The 27,735-nt window shown below is 35.4% G+C and overlaps 1 protein-coding gene across 2 annotated transcripts in view; it reads left to right on the forward strand.

Moving 5' to 3' along the window:
- Acvr2a (activin A receptor type 2A) overlaps nt 1-27,735 on the forward strand; it is an 82,841-nt gene continuing 55,106 nt past the window's right edge. Inside the window, exons 1-2 of one of the 2 annotated variants that reach the window (XM_010620959.3) lie at nt 1-69; nt 435-568. In XM_010620959.3, coding sequence (XP_010619261.1) covers nt 514-568 — 55 coding nt within the window. In that variant the 5' untranslated portion in view covers nt 1-69; nt 435-513. Of the gene's footprint in view, nt 70-330; nt 569-27,735 lie in introns of those variants that run through there. The other variant, XM_010620960.3, reaches the window with a different exon arrangement.

Raw genomic sequence — 27,735 nt, forward strand, 5'->3', positions numbered from 1 at the left:
CCGCCTCGGCAGCCACCGCCGCGAGCTCGGCCGCTAGTGGGTCTCGGACTTTGGGTGTCCGGGTTGAAGGTCGGTCCGGACGTCGGACCCAGCTCGGTTCCCGGACTGTCCGGGGCCGCCGCTGCCTCCGCGTCGCCTCAGCCTGGCGTTTTGTTTCGAGAGAACGGAGAGGCGAGCGGAGCTGACAGTGATTTTGACAGTGATTTAAACCCGCTTTTGTTGTTGGCTTCTCGTTGTTTGGTTTTGTGTGTTGTGCGTGTGTGTGGAGATTTTTCCCCCTTGGTGCCTTTTTTTTTTATTGTTGTGAATTTTTCTTTTTCCTTTTTTTTTCAAACTCCGTGAACGTTTTTTTGTTTTTGTTTTTGTTTTTTGTTTTTTGTTTTTTCTTGCTCGGGGCTTCCGAATATGTTTTATGACGGTTGATTTTACACCAGGAGGTTTGTCTCCGAGGAAGACCCAGGGAACTGGATATCTAGCAAGAACTTCCTACGGCTTCCCCGGCGCCTCGGGAAAATGGGAGCTGCTGCAAAGTTGGCGTTTGCTGTCTTTCTTATCTCTTGTTCTTCAGGTAGGTGCAGGGAGCGCGGCGCGGCGGGGCTGCTGCTGGTAGCCACGGCTGTCGCCACTGGCGGCCGCGGTTGTTGTTGGGTCTCAGTGAGCTCCAGTGCAGCCTGGGGAGGCTTCCCACACCCTGAGCCCCTCTGCTGCTACCCCCAGGTCTGATTGTGATCTGGAAACCTCCATGAATTTTTCTTGTTTTGAGTTGGGCTGGCGAACTGATAAGAGTGCTGTGTTGTTGTGGAAGTGAGAAAGTCATGGTCTGTGGCCGTAACACTGGATGACAGCGCTGGTTGGGTTGCAGTTAAGCCACAAATACCACAAGTGACAATTTATGCAAAGGTTGAGACCCAAAAGGAGTATTCTGAAATGTCATCTAGCGTAAGCTTATCCAAAATAAGGGTGGCTTTTGTCGTCTTCTAGTTTTCTGTGTAGACCTTCACCAGTGACTATCACGACGTGGATCAAGTCGGTGGCTACTTAATTTTGACCGTGAGAAACAATGCATCCTGTTAGCAATTTAATCTAACTCTCCTCTCACGTTTTCTTCAACTTCTTTGTCCAGCAGTGTTAAAAATAGTTGTTGTTGTTGGAGTATTAAGTATAACCCAGTGCAGAAGAGGTATGCCGCTGTGTGTTGTTAATTTGCTGGCTTCCAACCACCATTTGTGTGCTCTTTTCAGGCAAAGATTTTGCTTACCTACGGAATACTTATTTTAAACGCTTTGTATTGAAGCATTGTTTTCGGTTTAGTAAGCCTATGAGAAATTGGTCTTATTGTTAAATATGCGTTACCTATGGAAATAGTAGCCCAAGATTGTAAGAATAACCTGGCCATTTTATATTTAAATTTTTATTTTGTGAGGACATTCTGTGGTTGCAACCAGTGGTTGGAAAAACTGTCTAGTCTTTTGTATTTGAAATTCTGTAAATGAATACAATATCTAGGTGAAAGGTGTGCAAATGCGTCTTAACAGGAGTTAGTTCCATAGATGAAAGAGTTTCAAAGTCACGATGAATCTATGTATCATAAATATTCAATATTCTGTTACTAGGTTGTGAAATAGAATTATGGGGGGAGCGACTTGACAGGTTTCATGGCCATGTCTTTATCTCATTTGCCAGGGAGAAATTAGAGGGTGGTAGTCTTTTCTTTGTGTACCTTTGTGTGTGAGTGTGTGTGTTTGTTTGTGTCCACCCCCCCCATCTTTTGTAATGTATAGAATTTTGCTGAATGGTACATTTCCTTGTGGTTAATAAATGGATAAAGTCTAGTCTTATGTCTGTAGTGGTATTGATCAGTTCCGGGTGGGCTCAATGTGTTGTGAAATGGCGATCATTGCCAGAGCTTAACCAAAAGAATCATGTCTGTTCAAATGGAAGAAGGAACATGCTTAAGGCAGGCTGACAGTTCTTTTTGTGCATGGTTTGGGGAGGAAGCTAAACAATGGTGTATCTGAAATGAATGAAGGCCTTGATAACATTAAACATCTTGCTTTTGTGAAATGACTTAACCATCTAGTTTTACTCGTTCCTTTAGTACTCTTTCTCTTCTGTCCCTATATGTTCTAGCTAGTGAACTCCTTTGGTTCAAATCCCTTTTTTTGATCTCTTGCCCTTGAGGAGGAGGAGCAGCATGGCCACTGACCAAGGGCTTGTGGACATTATTCACTTCCAAACCCACCTGAGTCACATTAATTGGTGAAGGAGGTTATTCTTGAACAATCTTAAGGTATTACTTCTGGAAAAGCAGACTGTCGCTACAGATCTTTACAGCTTTTTCTGTTTGGTTTGGAAGTAAAAAGAATTGAGCATTAGTTTCTTGTAGGATTATTTTCACTGGGCCAGGAGGTTAACAGTGAAAATTTTGAAATAAAGCAATGTTCTTGCTATAATAGATATTCCATTTACATTGAACCAATATTAAGTATTGTTGCATAGATTTTTAAAAATAAAATTCCTTATTGAACTAAAATATATGATTGTATTAAAGATAACTGAAATAATCTTAAAAGCCTTAATCTTTATTTATACATGAAGGTTTTTAGTACTTAAAATGTCTGATTTTTTGAAAAAGGTTGTTATGAGTAAAATGCTCTCTAAAAAAGGATTATTGTGTTTCTCCTAATTGATTTTTCTATGTAATGTGTAATCTGGCATGCTGGAACCATGAGGTTGGCTATTTTTGTGAGAATTAAGAAATTTATCAGGTCAGTTTTGTTTCTGGATGTATATTTATCTCAAATGGGAAACAGTAGTAAAATATTTATTTTAGGTATTAAGGATGGATATTTACTGTGTTCTTTAGCATTTTGTGGACTTTGATTTTTTTGTCTCCATCCTATGGTATGTATTCTAGAAACAAGCAGACCATTCTTGTAAGATATGGCCAACTATAATTTTCCCCTCTCTCATTCTAGAGGAAACATTTTGAGTTTTGCCCTTATCCTGGAATGTCTTTAGATTCCCTTTGATTTTGAATTTTTATTCCTTTTATCCTTCCTCAGATTCTGTTTCAAAACAAATCTGCTTCTCAGTTTTTTTTTAAGAATCATGGTTATTTTGTTTTTCATAGTTTGTTAAAATGTGAGATGAATTTGATACTTACCCTAGTAGTACTTAGGTTTACCTAGAATGATGCAGCTATTATGGCATTTGAGTTGCATTGAAGTAAGTTGAGAATTCATTTGGATTCTGTGGTAGCTAAAGCAATGTGGTTAATATATTTGATGAAATAAGAAATGGAGATGTAGTAATTATGTTACATTTTCTTCGCAGTACTATGTTTGATGCACATGTGGGTGCGAGTTTGTGTATGGTTGGAGGGAGAGTTGGCATTACAGAGAATCTTCTGGGACTCGTCTGAAGTTTGGCTAACAAGCATAGATATTAAGTGCTTTGTTTTCTAAAAGGCATCATCTCTTAAGTGTTGCCTGTGATCAAGTCCAAATACAGTATAATATGTTGAAACTTGCAGACCAGAAAAACAAAAACATGCCCTGATTTTATTTTAAAATTTATTGTATTTATGCTCTAAGTCAGTAGCTCTCAAGTTGAGGTGGTTTGCCCCTCACCCTTGGCAACACTTGGAGACATTTTTGGTGGTCGCAGTGGGGGGTGGGTGGGAGGGGTTTGTGTGCTGCTGACACCTAGTGGGTAGAGGGCAGGTAGGAACTTGATTGTCCCACAATGTACAGGACAACAAAGAATTATCTGGCTCAAAATGTCAGTAGTGTTGAGATTGAGGAATCATGTTTTACATGCTTCTATTTTTTCTTTTTTTGTTGTTCAATTTTTATTTTTATTTATACTTGTTTGTAGTACATAATGGTTACATTCGTTGTGGGGAGTTAGTGGTATATGTACACAACACATCTCAGTTCTTTTTTCTTTCCCCCACCTTCACCTAAACTTTTTTTAAAGCACTAGTGACTGTGCTTTCTCATCCCCTAAAGTTAATATCTGAATTTTCTCAACACATAGCATTGATCTTCAGGTGACTTTGTATTGAAAGGTTTTATATTTTCTTTGTCTTTTAAAATTAAAATATGATTAAATTAGGGAAATAGATTATAATCACATATTATTTCATCCTATCCTTTAATGAGTGTATTTTGCTGACTATTAGGCCTAAACACTCCAATTACCTCTTTTGGTTGCATGTTCATGAAGACTATATGTTCATAGATATGATGAATGATAAGTTAATGTATCATTTAATTATATTTGCATTTGATCTAGTATTTTCTGTGCTACAGGTATTTTTATTTTCTTTAAGGATCTTTCCTTTTATCCCTATTGAAATCACTGGGCTGAATGGCTGTGAGAATGTGTATATGTGTGTGTGTGTGTGTGTGTGTGTGGTTGTGTGTGTTTACTTGGTGCCTAAAAGTTTTGTATCATAGAAAAAAATGTGTTCACTATTATGTATTTGCTAAATGGTTTCAAGGTATGACTTAATTAAAAATTTTATTTCTTGCTGGACGTGGTGGCACACCCCTGTAATCCCAGCACTCAGAAGGCTGAGGCAGGAGGATCCCTGTGAGTTCCAGACCAGCCTGGGCTACATAGTGAGTTCCAGGTCAGTCTCAAATACATAGGGACACCCTGTCTCAAAGTAAACAAACAAACAAAATTTTTTTTATTTCTTTTGTCTAGTTAACTTTACTCTCAGGAAACTTTTAAAGTAGTTTAATTGTTGAGAAACATTAGTTGGGTTTTGATTACCATTAGATTTATTTAGGATGCCTGAAGTAGTAGTCTGTGACCAAGGGAATTTTATGAACACTCATGCCCCTAAAGGTTACATATCAATTATAATAGATACCTTATTTTTAACTCTGGATTTAAGAAAGTTAATTCAGCCAGCCAGTATGAGAATTACATTAAAACTATTACAATAAGTAGCACTATACCACAGAGGAAAATTCTGAAGTCACTCCCACCAAAATATTCACATCAGCCTCATACTGTTTTTGTAACATACCCCCTCATAACCTCCTCTGGTATTACTGACATTTTTACCTTTTGGGTCCATCAGACCCACTGTTTATAAGAAGTGATGCATAATTAAACTGAATGAGATTTTAATAATCTCTAAATTGTTTCTTCAGATTTGAAGACTTAATTTTGTTGCATTTTTACTTCAATAAGTACTCCTGTAAATCAGTGGTTTAATTTTGTCTTTTCATGCTGTCTTGTTTCCACTTGCATAGTGTCCATGAGATCCTGGTTAGGTAGATGGTGACACTTGGTGCTAGAGTCCGTGGTACTAAACTACTGTTTATGTTGTAAACCTCATCATTTCTTTCATTTCCTTTCATTAGAGTTCTCATTTAACTTTTCTCCCTTTGTCTTCTGCTGTCTCCCCTCACTCCCTTCTGTATGTAACTTTAAGTATAGGCTGGTTCCTTGTGGAACCTAGTTATTGCTATCATTGTGGGTACCATGGTTTGATGAAAAGGATTGAATTTGGAATGCTTGAGCATTGACCAGTCTTTTCCATTTTTCATTTGGTGGTTTCTGGGGGGGGGGATACATATATATACATATATATATATGCATATATATGTATATATATGTATGTATATTTGGGATTAATGTTCTCTTGATTTCAAATGGCCTGAATGTTAGATTGCTCTTATTTCCTTTTTGCATATTTTGGTTTTCTTTAACTTGTGCTGCTTTCAAAGTCTCTTATTCATTCATCATTTCTATAAGTCAAAATTTGACCAGACCTGAGAGTGTGTTTATCTCCACTGATGGGCCCATATTGACATCTGTGGTAGATTTAATTCTCTTTGGTTATAACAATCACGTCTAGACAAAACATTGATTTCGAATTGACTATTGAACTTGCAAGTTCCAGGAATAGTATATAGAAGAGGAATGTTAGAAAACTGTTGTACTGTATATTGTATTTGACTTTCTGTCCTTCTCCAGCTAGATTTCTGTTTGTCATTTTCATACCCAATGCATCTATCTAGTGGTCAGATTTTATTTAATAAGGGGACTTAATGGAAATGTATTGTTATCTCTGATACTGATTTTATGAACTGCTAGAGTGGTGGGCTTAGGGAAAAAAGTGGGAGGTTCTTAATGACCATCATGTGGCCATGGAGGTTAATAGACTTGTGTTCTGGTCCTAGTAGGGTCACCATCTAACTCATCTGTCATTTTTTTTAACCTGAATTATCATAGCACCTTCCTAGCTAAGACTAGCTAGTTCCTTATCACGACTTCTTTACAGTCCTTCTACTTACCTGTCAGAATAACCTTATTAAAAAATAAATCTAGGGCTGGGGATTTAGCTCAGCGGTTCGGTGGCCTGCCTCACAAACGCAAGGACCCAAGTTCGATCCCCAGTACCAAAAAAAAAAAAAAAAAAAAAAAATTTGAATGTCATTTTTTATTAAACCCTTCACTGACTCTGAGTCACCTTTAGTTGTAGAATCTACAGTCTTAGAATGATATACAAGGTCCTTCATTATTTGATTTCTGCCTGTATTCTCTAACTTCTTGGTATGGTAGTTAAGAGACTAGGCTAGGGCTGGGGATATAGCTCAGTGGCACTGCATCTGCCTCCAAAGCGCAAGGTCTTGAGATAGATCCCCAGTACCAAAATAAATAAATAAATAAATAAATAAATAAATAAATAAATAAATAAATAAATAAAAAATAAAAAATAAAAAAGAGAGAGAGACTAGGTTCTAGAATTAGACTTTGTGGTTTAAATTTTGGCTTTACAACTTAACTTTGGCCAAACTCACTTCATCTTCAAGTGCCTCAGTTTTCTCATGCACAAAATGGGACTATTAATTGTATACCTCTAGAGAGTGGTTTGAATATTAAGTGGCACATAAATGTGAGGTATTTTGTTGCTACTTCTCTTAAAGATGAATTCTATGTTCTAGTCATACAAATTCAAATTGCAGTTTCTTGAATTTTTCATCCATTACTGTGTATAGTATGGTGCCTTTATACATGTTGTTTCTTCCTCTTTTACCTGCTTAATTCCTGTTGTTTTTTTTTTTTAGACTAAGAGTATGGTATCACCTCTTTAGAAATACTTTCTCTATAACCCAAGCTAAATTTAATTGTTCTCTGTTCATCTAACACCTTATAAGTGATCTTAAGATCAGTAATTGCAAATGTTTTCTATCCTATTTCTACTTTACTGCAGATGTTTACTATTTCTCCTCTTAGAAGACATCTTCTCTTTATCCACAGCCTCATTGCTAGAACTTGGCATGTAGTAGGCGCTCAGCAAATGTTTATTAACTGAATGAAATGAAATTATTTCACTTTTCTGGGCTAGAGATTTCCTCTTATGTTAATAAGTGATGAATTTTGATTTGATGATCTCTGAATTTTTTTCCCATTTTAAAAGCTTTTTTGTTCTATAATTTAGGATTTGAATTAAACAGTGACATTTAAAAAAATAGTCTCTCTACCCAGTACCTCTGAGTGGAGAATGAGTATGTGCAGTGAAAAACATATGCACTAAAAAAACTGCCCTGAAAATACAGTCATTAATTAATCTGTAATACTAATCTATAATCTATAATATGCCTAGGTATGGAATATAGGAAAAAACTTGTCCCAGGAAATAAGTTGGACCTAGTCTGGCTGTTTTTTTCTCTTTTATGGACTAGTTGCATAAATTAAATACAAAGAAGAAGCTGAAATAGAATAAGATTGTGATTTTGGAGAGCTTGGACTTTTTCATGTAGACACTTATTGGAGAAGATAGATCCTAATATTGGAGAAAAACCTGAGCAGGATGTTAAGAAGGACAATTTAGGGAAAAGGTAATAAGGGAAAAGTAAAAAATATGAGAAAATGAAAAGATGGAAATAAAGTGTTTGTAGAGGGGGAGGGGAGGAGGGGGTGACGGGAGGGCAGGTTCAAGGGGAAAAAATGAGAACCAAGACCTGTCATATAAAGGTACAAGATCCCAATGATGAATGTAACTGTACTGTATACCTAAAATGTACCAATAAACTCAATGCGAGAGAAAAAAAAAGGATAATTTATCTTAATATGAAGGAAATGGCACAAAATAGCATCAGGAATACAAAGGGCACTTGTGAATAAAGTTGTCTATGGATAGAAGGTAAGTTGTGATGGAGGAGTTTTGACCCAATTTGAGGAAGAGATTTGTGTGAAGAAATACTTACACTTGTTTGAAGAGATAGGACAGTATCAATAGAGGGGGTAAATCCAAATGAAAGTAATTAAAACTGAGAACATATAGGAGTGGATGATAACAGATCTTGATGGCAGGCCTAAATACATGTATGTGGAATATAGGACAGAAAAGCAATTTGAAGAGTAAGGTAGATAGCACTGCCAAATAAAATTGGTAAAGAAATAAGCCAGAAGAAAATAGAAAGCACTTTCATAACTGAATGAGAGGACAGATAGATAAGGATTAAGATGATAAACATGAATGAACATACTAGGTTTAGAAAAATAAAAGTACATAAAAATGAGAACATGTGATATTCTGTTAGAGGGGAAGACACTGTGATGGGTCCTATAGACATTGTGAGGTCTATAGGATTATGAGCATTGTGGCTTTATATGCTGTTTATATTTAAATAATGGTCAAATTTCAGAAATTACCTATACTAGATCATATTTTCCTAAATCTATATGATGCATCTTCCTTATAGTAAATTATATAGAAATAGATGTCCTATAGTCATTGATTTAAATACTTTTCTGAACTTAGTATACATTGACCATGACTGAGACCTAAACCTTTGAATGATAATTCTTTTAGACTAGGTAGAAGCAGTTTTTCTTTGGTTGTAGTCACACTGGGAATCACTTTATTCCCTAATGTTGCTAAAGTAAGTAAATATAAAATAAGAAGATAGTTATTAGATTAGAAGGATTGTTACCTATCAGTTGGAGACTGGATAAAGAAGATGTGGTTTTCTATAAAATGGAGTACTACTCATCCATAAAAAATGAGAAACTAAAGTAATTCATGGGAAAATGGATGCATATTGAGGCCATACTTTTTTTTTTTTTTTTTGGTACTGAGGATCGAACTTGGGTCCTTCTGCTTGCAAGGCAGGCGTCGGAACCGCTGAGCTAAATCCCTGGCCAGAGGCCATAATCTTAAGTGAAATAAATAATACATACATGTGTAAATACCAAATAGTTTCTCTTTTGTTTGAAACTAAAAGTGTAAATAACATCCAAATTGTATAACTGATAATGTGAAATAGGAAGAAAAGGGCTAAAGGTATAGGAAAAGTGGAAAGGGTAGGGGAAAGGAAATAAGGGACAAGCAAAACTATGAGAAAAGGAAAAAATGGAAACAGAGTTTTTGTAAATAGGGGAGGATGGAGGGGTTGAAGGAAGGGCAGGGATATGGGGAAGAAATGAGAACCAAGATCTGTCATGTAAGGGTACAAGATCCCAGTGATGAATGTAACTGTACTGTATGCTTAAAAAGTACTCAATAAGATTTTAAAAAAAAAAAAAAAAAAGGAAAGACCAGCTGTGGGGAGGGTTGCCTTATAAAGATTTTTCAAAATTAATTAAACCTTACATACTATAATAAAAATAAGCCTATTTATAAAGACTGGAGGATTTTTCTTAAATTTGTTCACCATCTTTATATTTTATAGAAATGAGGCCTTTATTAGGAAAAATCTGTTGTTCACGTCTTTTCAGTGATATATGATAAATCGGCTTTGTTTCAAGGCATTATTCCAAGATGGAAGGGCATGAACAAATTACAAGAGCCTAACAAGTTTCTGAAACTCTGTGATTAATTTTTTAGGTTTGCAAACCAAGATATATGAAATGAAATAATTTGCCACATAACAGTAGCTGGTCTGGAGTGTCTTTCACATACATATGTTAGTCATTAATCTATCTTTAAATGTAATTTAGAAGGATGTGATATGTAAGACATTTAAAATACAGATTTAGTTCTTGAGATATTTTTAATATATGCAGGTATGTTACTAATCAGTTAATGTGAAATAATTAACTAAATTATATAGCCAGAGGAAATATCAATGTAGAGAGCCAGATAAGTGCCAGGAAAGAAATAGAACGTTCAAGTTTCATGGTTCTTTACAGAATGCTTTAAGGTCTCATTGTGCTAGCATGCTTTGAAAATAAGCATTGAAATGAATTTTCACCTCTTTATCTATTGGAATTTTAAATATTTTTGGGGTGATAACTTCACTTAACATTTTAGATGTTCTAAAACTTTATGTAAGTTTTGAAAGATTTTCAAGTCTGTTTTTAGATGGTAATTCTAAGCTTAGTCTGCCATTCAAATTCCTAGTTTTCTGACTCTTCTCCGACCTTTGACAATCTCCTTTACCAGTCTCTAGAGACAAATAGGTATTTGTTCATTTAACAAGTATTGGAATATATGCTGGACTGTGCTAAGTGCTTAGGATGTAGCAGTAAAAAAGACATACATGATTTTTCCCTTATGGAATCAAATGAGTCAAATAATTACAGATTGCCATATATGCTGTCATAGAAACTAACAGGTTTTTGAGAGGATAACTCTGTTTGCTTCACAATCACACACAATCTCTAGTTAAATGCCTTATTTATCTACTTATTTATTGTCTTTTCAGCTACTAGAGTGCAAGCTCTATTGGGTGTGGGTGTCTGACTTATTTATTATCACAGTACTCCCTGAGCATAGTAGAAGCTCAGTAGAGATTTAATGGGCTGCCTGAAGATATTAACATAGATGGTACTGCACTGGAGAGATAGAGGCAAGATCATGCAGGGCTTTGACCTGATAGGGAAAGGAGTTAGAATAAAATGCAAGAAGTAACTAGATCTGGGTTATATGTTAAGATCACTTTGGCAAGTATCTGAAAAATATATGAGAAGTATGCAGGAGTAAAGAGGTGAGAGATCAGTTAGCAGCCTGTTGGCATCATTGTAAGTTAGAGAAATACACCAAGATTCCTTCTAGCTTTGAACATTCTCTGACTGTATTTTATACTTACCAGTCTTCCTTTCCTTTTTTAAGTCCCAGTTTTCCAACTTATTGTTACTTAAAAAAATAGGCTTCTTATGCACGAGAACTTTGAATACATGTCAAACAACAAAACTCAAAAAGAAATGATACAACACAGGCTAGAGGTTATTTAGTTTTTATTGACAAATTCCTATCTATATTTTTGTGCCTCTGCTAGTTTATATTCTTACTTACTCATTCCTGTTTCTGAAAGTTTGGCTTTGCTCCTTTCAAATGCCTATTTTTTCATAAGATCACCCACCACAACTTTATTGCTTGAAATATAATATGATATGTGTGTGTGTGTGTGTGTGTGTATAAAATATGATATAGTGTTAAAGGCTCAGAAATAGAAATTCTTAGGAATTTTTCTTTTCAGCCAAGATCTTACAAGAAAGGCTAAAAGGATCAATAATTAATACCTTGGGCTATTAGTTTTACTCAGAGGTACACCCTCTAACTGCACATAGTCAGCTTGATATTTTTATCTGGAAAGACTGTAAGCCTCTCCTTAGTGTTGGTGGTGGTAGTGGGCAACTGGTGCTCCGTGCAAGGAAATCAGCTCTTTATTGTGGTGACTTAGCACCAGCTTCTTTGATTAGGAAGAACTGCGTTATGAGAGAAAGTTGAAACAGAAGAGATATTAAATTGTACTGAACTAAACTATAGTGGTAGTTGCCTCTTCATTTTGTTCCATTTGGACTCCCTTATTTTGGAAGCAGATAAAGCTAACTTTGGTAAGGCATCTTGTACAAAGAAGTGGTTTCACCTTACAAACATTATGGGACCTTCTTTTTGTTATTAGGTTAAATAAAATAGTACTAGAAAAAACAAATGGATGTTAGGCTTTTTGTTACCTGTTATTGAAGCCTTATACTACATACATACAGTAGAATTCTCTATTTTTACTTACACCCAGACTTGCATTTGTGTAAGTATCCTTTAAAATGATATGAGGAGAAAAGTCAGAGTATAAGAGAATGGTGATAAATAATAGCTAAGTAGTTTTTAGATAATAACTTATACAAAATGGGCATGATAAATAGAAAAACTATTTGGGTAATAAGTATTCAGAAGTAGAATAAAATACGTGACTAAGTGACTAGAAAAAAATGTTTGAATCATTACTGACCAACCTTTTATTCTTTTTAAGTATTATATAACAAATCTTAGCTGGTAACCTTTTCTTATTTTTTCCTTTGTTCTTTAAAGATAGACCTGGTTTGGGTATTGAATTAGGAAATTAATTGCTAATTATATTTTTTGTTAAAATGTACATAGAGATTGCTTATTAACTGGGGAAGGCTAGACATAATAGAGGCAATTAAATTAGGAGGCTTTGACTACTTAGAGGGCCTAACAAACTGTCAAGTCCTATTCTCTCCAGTAACTTCTTCTATCAGAATGAGTCTTAATAAACTACTCAAGCTGATCCTCACTTGTGAAGAATGGAGTAAACGGTTAGGTAAGAGAAAAGCATAGTTAGACTTTTTTTGTATTTTAAGTCAGTGAAGCATAGTTTGATCTTTTATCTACAGGTCTTTTACTCTATTGTAGCCCAAGAATATTCTCATATCAAGAACTATAGTTTCTTTCTTTTTTTTTTTTAATTGTACCGGGGATTGAACTCGGGTCCTTGAGCTTGCAAGGCAGGCCACTGAACCGCTGAGCTAAATCCCCGGCCCAAGAACTATAGTTTCTTTCTTTTTTTTTTTTAATTGTACCGGGGATTGAACTCGGGTCCTTGAGCTTGCAAGGCAGGCCACTGAACCGCTGAGCTAAATCCCCGGCCCAAGAACTATAGTTTCTAGCCAGGGATTTAGCTCAGTGGTTCTACCTCCTGCCTCACAAGCACAAGGTCCTAAGTTTGATCCCCAGTACCAAAAAATAAAAGTTTGTGAAAGAACTGTAGTTTCTAATTAGTCTGACAGTGTATATTTAATAGCTCTAATTTAAACAGTGTTTTTTATAATCAGTAGCTGGTCTTATATCTATGCTATGAAAGGAAATTGGCATACTAAGCTAGAAAACAGAAGAATAGATTACAGTCATTTATAGAATGTTTTGCTAATGGAACATATGATTTACCAAGGAGGAAGGATAGTTAATAGAGATAAAAACTAATATTGTTGGTACAAATATAGCTGTTTATTGACAGAAATTGTTTTGTAAAACATAATAAAGCTATACAACTTCCTTTACCTTCAAATTCAGTGATTAATTTTACAATTCTTTTGTTTGTTTTGTTTTGTTTTGTTTTGTTCTTTGAGACAAACTCTCCCTGTATAGTCCAGGTTGGCCTTGAACTCTGTAGCTTAGGCTGGAACTCTTGGTGATCTTCCTGTCTCAGCCTCTCAAATGCTGGAAATGGGCGTGCACTACCGGGCCTGGCTAATTATACAATTCCTGGACCAATATATTAGAGCAAATATTCTTCGGGATGTCAGGTCTCTCTCTGCCATGGTGTGATACATTGTGAGAATTTGTTTCTTCATCTATAAAGTGGGATTTATAAAGTTCATCTTACAGGATTACAGTGAAGATCCATTGAGGATCCAAGACTACACATAGAAGTCTGAGCACACTCACATATACATATATACATAAAACCTTTTAGATTTTGAAATGTTATGCCAATATGTGTATCCGACAGTGATGTTTTTCAAGGGCAGCAGAGAGTAGTAGGAAGGGTTCAAGTAAACTATGACTATACTTCTAATTCAGAGTTTGTAATTCTTAATTCATAGACATTTATCTTCAAACTGTCGATGAATAAAAGGGTTAATTCCATAAACAACTGAATATCCAATATGCGGAAGTTTTATTCCTTACACTGACCTTAAATGCATTATATTATATGGACCCTGTCTAACCTCATCTTTTGCCGTATTGACCTTCTGGTAGTTCCTACTACCAACTGATTTTTATTCCTTTTATTCCCCCACTTGCCTTCTATTTTAAGTTTATGAGAAGAACCATATCTGACTTATTCACTGTAGGGCCACCAGTGTTTAGCATATAATAGATGCTTTACAAGTATTTGATTGAGTGTTAGGAGGCTTTTAGGTGTTTAGGAGTGGGGTTTGCAAATTTTTTTTTTTATAAAAGGCCAGATAGACAGCTTTCTGTAGTTACTTAACTCTGCCAGTTTTAACACAGAATCAGTGATAGATAGTATGTAAATGAATCGATGTAATTCTAGTAAAACTATTTGCACATAACTCATATAGTTTTCATGTATCATCAAATATTATTTTAATATTTTTCACCCATTTATAAGTGTAAAACCATTATTCAGGATCTGTATAGAAATAGGCTATATGCTACATTTGATGTTTGGGCTGTATGTTGCAAATCTCTTGGACACTGTAGAGGTGGTTCCCCATCCTTCAGTTTATGAGGTCCAAAAACTTTCTTTGGGACCTAGGAGACATGTCTTATAAAATCATTATGGTATATGTTAGCTGAGTTCCCAGACCAATCCACAAACTTTTTTTTTTTTTTAACCTCTTGTGTTGTATCCCAGCATATGGTAAAACTTTACCCTCAAGAATAACACTGTCTCAGGGCAGGGATTTAGCTCAGTGGTGCTGCACCTGCTTTGCAAGTGTAAGGTTCTAAGTTCGATCCCTAGTACTGGAAAAACAAACAATGAATGAATGAATAAGTGAATGACACTGTCTGAAAGGGAAAATGAGTTTAGTATTCCCTCTTGGACCAGAAGAATCAGAGACTTTCCCTATTATTACCAGAATTACCTTCTGCCTCCTGGGCTTTGTGTCCTAGGAAGTTTTAGGGGCTCCTGTGGCTTGGTAAGACTAAAAACAGTTTTGTGTGTGTGATCAGGGAGGATGAAGTGGGAGGAGAAAGTCTGTTAGAAGAAAATCTGGGAGAGAGAAGAAGAAAATAAGGTAGTTTTCTTTACAAACTACAGGTCATAACCCATGATATCAGGGCAGGGGGGTCAACATTAACAAAAAGAAATAAAGAAAATGAAATGTCAGAATGAATCACACATAGTAAAAGAGCTTCAGTTGTGTACGTGTGATTATATGTACTGGATTACAATGAAAAATGTATTTCTTACTCTAGTTTGTGGTCTAAAAAGTTAAAAAGCCCATTTTCTAAGGGTTTGGGATGCTGATCTTGAGGGATTTTCCCCCCTTTTTATTGTATGTGGGAGCCCTAAGGAATATATAAAGGAAGCCTCTTGATTTCTTATTACTGTGTTTCCAGTATGAAGCTTCTTTATTGAGTAGTTACCTTTTTTACAGATGAGAAAACAGGGTCATACAGCTAATAAGCTTCACAACAGAGATTCACCTTATTTTAGCATATGTGCTTCGTCCATTATACTATGGATAAAAGAAGCCATGTTTGACTTGCTTTGTGTTTTGGAGTACAAAATCACCCTATAGATAGTATCCCACCAGATTGTTTGAGACAATGCCTAGGCTTCAGTGATAGGCAGAGTCACTGGAAAGGTGAAGAAAATGGTTAGGAGTAAAGAATGATATACTGTATAAGAGAGCAGGGACTTTGCCTTTATTTTTTTCTTCTTCTACTGTCTTTGCCCCATCATGTCTTACCAGCATTTGGAGTCTGAACTCATGCTAGAAATAGCAGGGAATTGAGGATGAGGTTTAGTGAGGAAGAGTAATATAATCATCTCTTTAGCTGAAAGGGGAGTGAGGACAGAAACCCCAGTAGCTGGGCCACCCAGATGGGTTGACTATTCCCAGGTGGCAATTTACAAATGGGTGTAGGTAAAACAGCCTGCTATTAAATTGTGTTACAAGTAAAAGTCTTGGCTTTGGAGGTTGGTAGCTTTGATATGCTAATTGAAAATAGTTCCCTTTAAACTTACATTAGGGAGGGCAGGGACATGGGGGAAAATGAGAATCAAGATCTGTCATGCAATGGTACAAGATGCCAAAGATGAGTGTAACTGTACTGTATACTTAAAAAGTACTAATAAGCTCCATTTGAAAAATAAAGTTACATTAAAGGAAATCCCCTCTAGAGCAACATTTGATTAGACCAAAGTCAGTTACCAATTTTAAGTACTTAAAAACCATAGTACTGTACATATCTTTAAGAGATTTGTATCTCTTTTATATGAGTTAGCAAACACAGTGGACATTAATTTATGCTGATTCTGTTTTCTGACTTGATTTGGAATTGTCTTGGGAAGAAAAAGAATGATAGAAGGGCTATTCTTCACTTGAAAAGTAACTAAACCACAGCACATGCCTGGTTACTCTAATTGTACGGAAATGTAACATACTTTTAAAAAATGTATTTTATCTTTTTCCGCTAGGTTGAGATTCTGCCTTTTGCAAGAATTACTAATAGGGATTACTAATTTATATGAAATGAGTTTTAAATAGTAGTATTTAAAGACTTATGCAGTACTTAGTATCTTTTAGCCCCATCAACTGCCCTACCTCAGTGGTGGAGAACCTTTTCGGATTTTCAGTGATACAAACAGCCTGTTGTGGCACAGGTGCCATAGGTTTGCCACCACTGCCCTACCTTATTGCTTAGTGTTGTATAATTGTTTGTTAATATGTGTGCCTAGCAGGTGACTCTTAAATTCTTTCATATTTTTTAGTGCGAAGTTAGAGTTCAGGGTATTTGAGCCATATTGTCTGGTCCAGAGGAGGCTCTGGAAAAGGGGCATAATAATGCTACCTACTTTATACAGTTGTTATAAACTATAAGTTGCTATAAAGTGCTTTGAATTTCTTGCATGTTCTGTTCTAAATAGTTCAATCGATATTAATTACTGATATTACTTGTTATTGCCTAGCGGTTTTACCTATAAGCTGTTTATTAAATATGAGCAAGTTAAAGTGTTATGGTTTGAATATGGAATGTCCCTCAGAATTCTCATGTGTTCAGAAGCTGATTGACTTATGAGGGTATAATGGCTGATTTGCTCTTGGGAGGTGGGGACTGGTTAGAGGTGGATAATTGGGGGTGTAGCCTGTAAGGGTGTATCACCCTCCCAGTCTCCTCCCTTTCTCTGCTTTGTGGCTGCCATGGCATGAGCAGCTTTCCTCAATGGGAGGCTCTTCGACCATGCTGTTGTTGTGTCTGAGCCAACCAACTATGGACTGAAACTTCTGAAACTGTGAGCCAAAATAAACTTTTTTTCTTTAGGTTGCAGGTGTTAGGTATTGTGTATGGGGAATGAGAAATTACTAAGACAAATGTAGTGAATTTAAAACAGGATATTCCAGTATGTTTAGTAAGATACTATACTCTTGCAGTTGGCTATATGGTTTTGTTTAGAATGCAAATAATATTTTTATTTCTACAGTCAGTATTTATTTGACTCTGGTTTAATTCTAGAACACCATTTGTTTTTCAGTGAAGAATTTTCAGTTATGCAATTAAGTATTATATAATGATTTAGGGAGATTCTTTTTCATAAAATCATAGAATGGACTAGTTGTGTGTCATTAGTATACGGTCAAACAAGAGCACCTTGAAACTCCTTTCCAAATAAAATAAAGGGTAGTGGTTGTGTTAGAAGAAAAACTGAAGTTTCCGCAAGTGTATTTGTTTTTATTTTCTCAGTATACCAGCATTTCTCAGAATAAAGCATTTCTGGGAAGATAGCTTCCATTTATCATTGCTTTATAGTTTTCACAGTGATTTCATGTATATTCATTCCTATTTGATTTTAACAACCTTATTGAAATAGGTTCTTTTTTTTTTTTAAACTCAAACCCTGAGATAATTAATTTGCTGAAGTTGCTAATCAGTGGAGCTAGAACTCCTGATTTTTAAATTCAGGATTCTTTTGTGAAAAATGCTTACCAGCTTATAGAGAATCTTCTTCCATGGTCTCCACCCTTAATGGGGGAAATGTTGATGGTACTTTATAAAGTGGTTACTTTGCAGATAATCTTTGCATCACACTTTGATTAATCCATGTTCAGAGCTTGGGGAGCCAGAAATAGCAATAGAGCAATAGGAAACACCAAATTGAACTTTAACTTTGGAGCAGATGTTGTTTTGTTGTTGCTTGGCTAGCTTGCTTGGTGACCATAAATCTATATGTGTTAATTGTTGCCTGAAGGAAATTTGTAGGTAAATCCTGTTCTTAATTGCTGCTGAAATGCTTTTCTCAATCACTTTTGCTTTCTGATAAAGAATGTTTAAAGTTGTTTTCCTGGTGGGCCATAATTAGGGCAGTCTCATTGCAGGGATACCAGAATTTTACATTGTTTTTACATTATTACATTTCTTTGGTCAGAGTTGGAACTAGAAAGTTATGTTCACAGCCCAACCATTATGTGTAACAATAATATTACTAATGATTACCATTTGTTAAAACTCATTATTAACAGCCAAAACTTATAGCATGCTTTGGGCTAAATGCTTTTAAGTTTTATTGATAGTATATATGTCTCACCCTACAAGATAAATATCTCCATTTTATAGGGCAGCTATAACTGAGCCTCAATGATTTGCCAAAGGCTGTATATAACTAAGAAAGTAGCAAAGCCAGGGTTTCAAATCTAGGTCTGTAGGATTTAAATCTCTTCTATGTAATCAAATATTTTAAAACATACATTAAAATATGAGCTAGTGATTCTTGGGGAGTGTGACTTTTTTTGAACCTGCTCTGCCACCGTTCCCCCTCCCCTAATAGCTGCTGTTGCAGGCATACCTTGAAACCTACAATGCAGTCTAAACGCTGTTAACATATCGAGGTGTCAATGACTGATGCAGCAGAGCTTTTTCTGCCTCTGAAATAAAAGTAATGGTTTGTGCACAGTTGTTTGAAGATTTAGAAACAGAATTTGTTCCCTTTGATTATACAATAGACAAGAATCAGAAGTAGATCAGAATTCATTTGCTCTGATCATCATTCAAGTAGTTAATGAATTAAATGTTCAAAATAAATACATCTTAAAATACTATACCTTGATTCAGAGAAGTTGAATTAATTGAAATTTGCTCTTGTAATAGAAAATGAATCCATGTTCATTTTAACCCATATTTGGAAAATAAATTTAATAGCTGTTCTTAATTACTCTTGATGTGTCTTACCAGTGCTGGTTGTGTGAGGAATAACATTAGTTATTATGAATGGTTCTAGCATTAGCATGTATTATTCCTTTCCCTTCATTCATATTAAGATAGATTGATAAGCAGGTATAATATATAACTTAGCAAGACCTTAAAAAGAGCTGAAGATGTAGATCCTTGGTAGGACACTTGTCTAGCATGTATGAAACTTTGGGTTCAATCCTCAGTACTAGAAAAAAATGAAGGACAAAAACACATACTTTGTTTTCTCAAATCCAAGGATCTCAGTTTTCTGTAAATATAACCTTTTTTTTTTTTTTTTGAGACAGGGTCTTGCTTTGTAGTCCAGTCTGGCTTTGAACTCCCTGTGTAGCCCAGGCTGATCCTCCTGACTCAGCCTCCCAAGTCTGGGATTACAGGTGTGTGCCACCACACTGAGCTTATAATTATGACTTTTAAAGTATTGGTTTTTAAAAAATAAAGTATTGGTTAACTTACAGAAACTGAAATAGGATGGAGAAAATAGGAGGAAAAGGAAATGGTTAATTTTTTTTTTTTTAAGTAGGAAGTATGACCAAAAAATAGCATATGAGTTGTGGAGACAAGTAATAAATCCATGGAGAATCCATCATAGGAAAACTTAATGTTACACCTGTAATCCACTTAACTATAATTGATATCAAACAGTAATTAAAAGATAAATATTGTGTGCTTCTCAATTTGCTGGGTTTTGCGGTGCTTACCAAAAAGAGCCATCTTTGGTTGTTTTAGAACTGATCCCTGAAATGATAACCAGTCATTCTGAAATGATAACCCTTACACTCTAAACAATATATATTCTGAAAATGCAGTATACAGACATTTGACACATTGATTACTAAACTTAATGATGTCTGTCACCAAATGACATTGTTGTTTCTTTTTTTCACCTTCTTCTCTTCCTCCTTCCTCTCCCCTCCCTCTTCCTCTCCCCATTCTTCTTTGCTTCTTCTTTTCCTTTGTCTTTCTCCTGTCATAGGTTTTGGTTACCTCTTGAGATTTCACTAGATGGGACATGCCTTTCAGATTCTCCTTAACCTGGTCTTTTTTATTGTTTCTTTGCTTTGTTTCTTCCTGAATGCATTGTTACTAAACTAAAAGCAACATAGAGAAAGGGATTATGGCCCTCATTCATGTCTTTCATTGCATTCCCAGTGTTCCGTGCTCAATTAATGTTTGCTGTATAAATTAATGTGAGCGTCTCCCTTTTTTCTTCTTTCTGTCCAGTTTCTTGAAATGGCTGTATAAGTATATTCCATGTCTATACCTTTTTTTTTTTTCCAGCCTATTGTTAATCTGAAAAAGGGGAATTATTCCCTCAAAAGTCAATGATTTTCTGATTGCCTACTTTTAACAAGTTCTTGTTAACTGCATTTGATTATAGCTTGACTTTTTGTAAATTTGGTGTTACTGTCTGCCTGTTCCTTCTTGAAATTCCTGTGCCATTTAACTCTCCCCATTCTTCTCTTAATATTTGTTCTGCCCATTCTTTGGTATTGCCATATTTTGCGTTTCATCCTTAATCTTTATGTATCATTCCCTTGTGAACCTCAGCTTTAGTTTTAACTAAAGATAGTTGTCCAGAGTTATATCTCTGATCTTCCCAATGAGCTCCAGACTTATTTACTAGCCATCTAATAAACATTAAGTATATGTTAAGTTTGGGACTATGATGATGAATAAGACACAGACTTTAGATCAGAGGTGGGAACCTATGGCATGTGTGCTGCAGCAGGCTTTTTGTTATCATTGAAAGCTCCATCACTGCCCTAGGGGATTCAGGGCTTATTGGAAAAGAATGATTAGTAGACCAGACATTATGCAGCATATCATACCTATGTTAGTGTGCCTGGGGATTACAGAAAAAGGTGGCCTAGTTCAATTTGGAGGGGATCAGGTCCTGTTTTTCTGTCATGATGCTTGAAGTGATCACGAAGGATAACTAGGAATTCACCAGGTAAGTAAAATGGAAGGGATATTTTTTGTTGTCTATGACAAGTGTGGTGATTGTGCTCCCTGGCAGTAAGACAGCTCAGTTTGGACAAGTTCCCCAAGACCTTAGGACATGTAGCCTCAGGCAGGCTGTGAGAGTTGTAAGCCAATGCATGCCAGCAAAATGGTTTCACGCATTATATCCAGGGGGAGAGAAGTGACTGGAAACTGGAGAGTTAGTAACATTTTCATTACTACTTGTTCAAAACAGCAGTGTAAGGGAATGATTTATACTAAGGCTCAGAAAGTGCCCTGTGCTGGATTTTTGCCCTTTTCTGTGATACTTACTGTATAATAAAGTAGCACTTCTTATACCTTTTTTCTTTTTCCCTCCTGTAGTAATGGGTGACCCTTGTGGATTAACACCAATTGAATTGAGAAGTGACATTAATTCTTAAAAGGTTCTATACCAGTGATGGCAAACCTTTTAGAGACTTGAGTACCCAAACTAAAACCCACTGATTTATATCTGAGTGCCAACATTGCCATTAAACATTAATATTAAGGTTTTAGTTTAGAAAAAAAAAACAACTCACACATTAACATCTTTTGTCTTAAAAGAAAAACAATAACAGAGCTTTCAGTGATACCAACAGCCTTTTATTGAAAGGTAAAAGTTTGCATTTGTTGTGCTTTTGTGTGCTCTTTTGGTGCTCTGCAATGCTGGGACAACTTGGCTCATGGACTGACAGGAGGGCTGTGCGTGCCAAAGGTTTACCATCACTCTTTGTACTTTCTGAATATTAGATGTAACCCTGTTTTTTGTGCAATATTTTGATAATTTCTATTTTTTGTTTTTTATTTCTATTATTTTACATTTTAATAATTTATTTTATTTGTATAACATTTTCGTAATTTCTGTTTTGTTTTTTTTCTAAAGATTATAAAATATGGTTATTTTTTAATACATATGCTTTCTGTCATTGCTTTTTATATCCTTCCGGCCTTGATGCAACAGTTAGATTTTTTTCTTAGAGGTACTTTTAATAAGATTGTTTGCCTTATTTAGTCTCTAACATTAGAAAATATTTTAATATTCACCTACATTTATGCCCTTTAGAGAACTTTTTATAAAGTTGTTCTTGTTTGATTTGGTAATTCATTGCTCAGAATTGCTTGTAGGAATCTCTCTCTCTCCCTCTCTCTCTCTCTCTCTCTCTCTCTCTCTCTCTCTCTCTCTCTCTCTCTCTCTCTCTCTCTCTCTCTCTCTCTCTCTCTCTCTCTCTCTCTCTCTCTCTCTCTCTCTCTCTCTCTCTCTCTCTCTCTCTCTCTCTCTCTCTCTCTCTCTCTCTCTCTCTCTCTCTCTCTCTCTCTCTCTCTCTCTCCTCTCTCTCTTTGTGTGTGTGTGTGTGTGTGTATATATATATATATATATATATATACACACATATATATATGCAAGTTTTGCTGTACATATGCTTTATTTGTAAAAATTTTAAAATTCATTTTGTATCATTTGTGAGGGAAAGTGACTATTCTTCCTTGATTTTTGCAAAATTTGCTTAAGCCAGTATCCACTTTATGATTTTAAGACCCTCTCAGTTGTATGTGACTGTGTTTAAATGTAGTATTTTGAAATTGTGGACAGAAATTCAGGAATTGTATGTTTGGGGAATGCATTTGGAGAATTAGACAAGATTAGATTTACTTTAGGTCTCAACTCTACATTTGCCCTGTTGAGTCAGTCTTTAAGTAAAGTATACCTTTGTGGGAATGCTGAATTTAACACACCATTTCTGATTTTTCTTGTTGGAATGTTTGTGTCTTCAGAGGCAATGTCACATTTTGTACAGTATTTTGGTCTGTGTAATACCTGTGGGCTATCCAGTATGAAGTTGGCGCTAAATATTGGATACTTGTGCTTTTTATCCCTTATACATCCCGGCCTAATAATCTGTAAGGTCATTCTACAGTGGCTCTGGATACTGCAGACATTGTCTGTGACAAAGACATGATGAGTCTTTTAGTTTTTTTTTTTTTCTTGGAATTGGCAATTTATTTTTTTTATTAATTTCATTGGTATATTTTAGGTATACAGTATGACTACATTCATCATTGAAAATTTGTACCTTGAGTATTTTAGTTTTGAGAACTGATTACGTTGACTTTTTCTAATCCACTGATTGTTTCATGAAGGAGACCCCCTTTTTCTTTATTCCCTTTGTGAGTTTCCTTTTTCATTACTTTCAGTACATGGTGCTTTCTGCATATGTGCCATTCTTTTACTTGAGTACCCTTCTTTGTATATTTCTTTTTATGCCTTCTAAATATAGCTAGACTTTCTTGTGTACAGCTTCTTCTATGAAAGCTTTTCTAATTAATCCGTTTTATCCCTTTTAGTCTTCACATTCTTTTAATATTTTCTAAATTTTTGATATGTTTGGTATTCAGATTGGACTGCAGATTTCCAAAGGGCAGAAGACGACACTTCTCTTTCTTTTGGTATATTTCCATAATGTTTTGTATATTCTGAGCATTTAGATACCCTGGAGTTCAGTTTCCTTCCCAGTGACCAGACCTCATCTTTGCTCTTAGCCTTCCTGCTGTGTTGAAAGTCCTTGGGTGTTGATAAGTACTTGGGTGCTAAAACTTGACTTTTGCTATATTAAATAGTTGTTAAGAGACATTTTTTTTTTTTATTGTTGAGTAAATGCCAGTGAGCTAATGCACCAATACTACTTAAATTGTTTAATAAGCTTTCTGGACTCCTGCTAATCAGTTTCTTCCCATTTTAATACTTAAATTCTAAGGACTTGAAGGGACATCAAGATATAATTTAATTTGATGTGCATTTCAAGTCAGGGTTTTCTTTAAGAAAATTTACAAACTAGGTAGCCTAGGTGCTTTTGCATTTATGTATAAATGATGTATCTGATTGTAAACACATTTTTACAGTGCATATATCTATATTTTGGGAAGAAAAAAAAAGAAAGCTATCTGTGTGTTATGTTGTGGGTAAATTCTAGCAAGGGAAGTGTAGAACAGTTGCTCTTAGGCCTCCCGGTGTCTTTTCAATTTCAGGATACTTGAGCAGGTATATATTGGAAAAACTAATTATATAAATATTCTGAGGCCTCAGCCCCTCTTTAGCCCTCTGGTGAGATTTTAACATGTTCTGGCCAGCTTGAACCATTGGTGGTACACACATGACTGTCCCAATCATTGGCTTGTATTGCATGATGGGACTGTCCATGCCACTCGATGGAACAGTCACACAGGTCCTGCTGGTGGTTGAGAGCTGCTGGGCAGTGAGGAATACAAATTGATTTAAAGACAAACTTGTCTCCTGCTTTTTGAGGTGATCTAAAGAGCTGTTTAAGTTATCTTCTTGCTTTTTTTCACTACGTCATCTTGTTAATTTTTCTGCACATTTTGTCCACATTTATTTTTCTCATTTGTATTCCTTATGATATAATTATTTTTTCCCACTGGTCTTTGACCTGAGTAGGAGAAAAAAGTTTATTCAGTGGCTATGATATAAGAGACTCTCATTTGTGAAGATTGCTTGTTCTCTGATATAAGTTATTTAACCCAACATAGCAACAAACCTGATCACATACTTCCTATTTCTTCTTTTGAATTAATATTGAAAACATGGAATCCATGGCTTCTATGTGTGTTTCTACTACAGTAAAATTTTAATGATTGATAGCTAACTTAAATATGCCCCACTTACTAGGTTTGCATCTGTCAAAATGAAGTCATACATTATTTTTTGCACATTAAACATATTATGTAAAGTCCAAGTACAAGTAAAATATGCCTCAATATAAAAAGCTTCTTATGTCTTAATGGGAAGTTGATTTCAAGATATTCAACATGCAGAATAGTTGATTTAAAGCTTTGATAGCTTACATTGTGTTGTATTTTATATTTTCAGATTATTTCTGAACAGACAGTTTTCTCTCTTTTTCAGGCAGACAGAAACAGACTGCCATGGTTTTTCATCTGATGTTTTGGCTCTACAAATTCAGGAAGTTGTCACTGATGCATTTCTTGTCTCATACAATTACTAGTTTGACTTCTTTCTTTGACAGAAATGCTACTAGATAATCATGGTCGGAGTCTGAATCATTCACCACTGTCCTCAGGTTATCTGGTTGAACAAAGTTTATGGCAGATGCTGTTAAATGCATACTTTATGAAAATCAGAATGTCTTCCCACCTTAATATTTCTAACTCCTAGCATCTTAAATGCATTTAGTTAAATGTGTGTGTGTGTGTGTGTGTGTGTGTGTGTAATAGAAGTTTTAGTGTTTCTGTCATTCCTAGAATTTTCCTTTGTTATAGATAACCGTGCTCTTACCTTTTTGGAGACTCTGTTTAAGAACATAGGAAGGAAAACAGTAAGTTACAGAGAATAATTTCCTACTACAGATTTATAGAGTTGATAGAGTGGCTTATATACCTTTGAATAACCCATTTATTTGATACCTAACTTGTAGTTCCTACTTTGGAAACACTCATTTATGGAAACATTTTCAATGTGTTCCTTCAAATGCACACATATATTATTTGTGGTGCAACATTGTTTTGGATCTTTTTTAAAAAATAAGACGAAGTAATACAGCTTTGAGGAGATGACTAGACAGATAGGACAGAGAGAGTGGGGATCTTATACTCTGTCTGTATCTCATAGGATATTTGTAATAGAATGAGAGTATTGGGCCAATCAAGGTTAGAAGAATGGAGTGTCTTAAACAGTCCTGCACAAGAAGTGTAATGCACCATAAATGTGAGCGACAGAATGAAATTTTAGGTTTTCTAGGAGACACATTTCAAAAAGTGAAATTAATTTTAATGTATTTTAGCATGATATATTCAAAATATCTCAACCTCTAATCAATATGAAAATTATTAATGAGATTTTTTTGTACTATGCCTTTGAAAGTCAGTGTATATTTTTGCACTTTAGGCACATTTCACTTCAATTAGCCACATTTCTAAGGCTCAGTAACCACATTTGGCTATTGGCCTCTATTGGATAGCTGAAGCTCAAGCAAGTCGAAAAACTGTGGTGATGTCAAAAAATTGGTGAAGATAATAGGGGAAGAAAGTATGAATCTCTAAAATAGACCTTGTGAATTCCATATGAAATGGTATTATGTAGAGTCTGCAACTGATATGAAAGAGCAGATGATATAAAATTGTACGGTTGAAATGGATGTGAAACGGAGCAGATGATGGCAAAAATTAAGAACACACACAGGTAATTCAAAAGATGTCATGAAAATAGGAAATGGCAGAATTTTTGACAATTGTTAGTATTCCTTAAGAAAACCAAATCAATTGATTAGCATTTTAAGAAAAATATCTTTCCTAACCAAGGGCCTTTTCGGCCACACTGCATCATTACATAGTGCTGCAACCCGCAGCAACATAGTTTGGAGGATAGAGGTAGTTTATTCAAAATGATACCCAAGAGAAACCATTGAGATCAGCAGATAAAATTGATTGCAGAGGCATAATGTGGTAGTAAGGAGGCAAGAAGGATGATGTATGCTATTATAGAAGGGAGGAAGGGGCTGAAATAAATGATTGATTTTTATGAAGCAGAAACTGGACAAAGTTCTTAGTGACCTAAGAGCAAATGGAAGATCATAGAGAACACTATATCAAAATTTTATTAAGGTTTTGAATAAGAGGACTTAGTGATAGGCTACAGTATATAACTGTGGGTAAGAGCTCAACTCTTAACCTTAATTCTGGCCTGAGCACTTTGTATTCCTTACCAAGTTGCCAGGCTTCAATTTATTTATCTATAAAAATGAGTAGAAATGATATCTACTTCATGGAATTGTGTGGACTAGTTGAGATTATTTGTATAGTGATCTTGACTAGTATGACACAATTTCTGTTATTCTTAGTTTAGGCTATCTAGTTGGGAAAGTGACTGTCATGTTTTGAGTATTGTGTTTTCTTGGAATACATGTTCACATTGCATCACCTAGACTGTTATCCTCTCTTTTTTTTTTTGGTACCGGGGATTGAACTTGGGTCCTTGTGCTTACAGGCCACCGAACCACTGAGCTAAATCCTCAGCCCTAGACTGTTATCCTTTAAAGCAGTTTTCAGAGTTCAACTTGGTGCAACCTCTTAGTAGTTCATGAAAAGTTTTACATAATTCATGTTAGTTGAAGGAAGAACTTTCTAAATCTCATTTTGTGAATATTATTGATGATGAAATTGAGAACAAAAGTCTAGGATTGAATCTCAGCTCTTTTGTGTGATATATTGATTATTTCATCTCCAAAGTGGGACTCTGGTGGGCTTGTTTTTCAAACTAATTTGAAGATTTCCTAGCATTACAAACACTTTGGATAAAAATGCAGATTCTTAGGCTCCAACTTAGTCCTACTGAATCAATCTCACATAGGGCCAAAGAACTTTTACTCTCAATTGTAGCTGTTGTATGGAGATGGTAACTCTAAGATCTTGTTTGGTACAGCTATGAGTCTACCCATATTAAAAATCTGTTACTAGTCAGGGACTTGGCTCAGTGGTTCTGCTGCCTGCCTCTCAATTGCAAGGGCCTGAGTTTGATCCCTGGTATCCCCCACCAAAAAAAAAAAAAAAAAAAAAAA

The sequence above is a fragment of the Fukomys damarensis genome, unplaced genomic scaffold (genome assembly GCF_012274545.1).
Source record: "Fukomys damarensis isolate Sample0158 unplaced genomic scaffold, DMR_v1.0_HiC HiC_scaffold_29, whole genome shotgun sequence".
In the NCBI taxonomy this organism is placed as follows: Eukaryota; Metazoa; Chordata; class Mammalia; order Rodentia; family Bathyergidae; genus Fukomys; species Fukomys damarensis.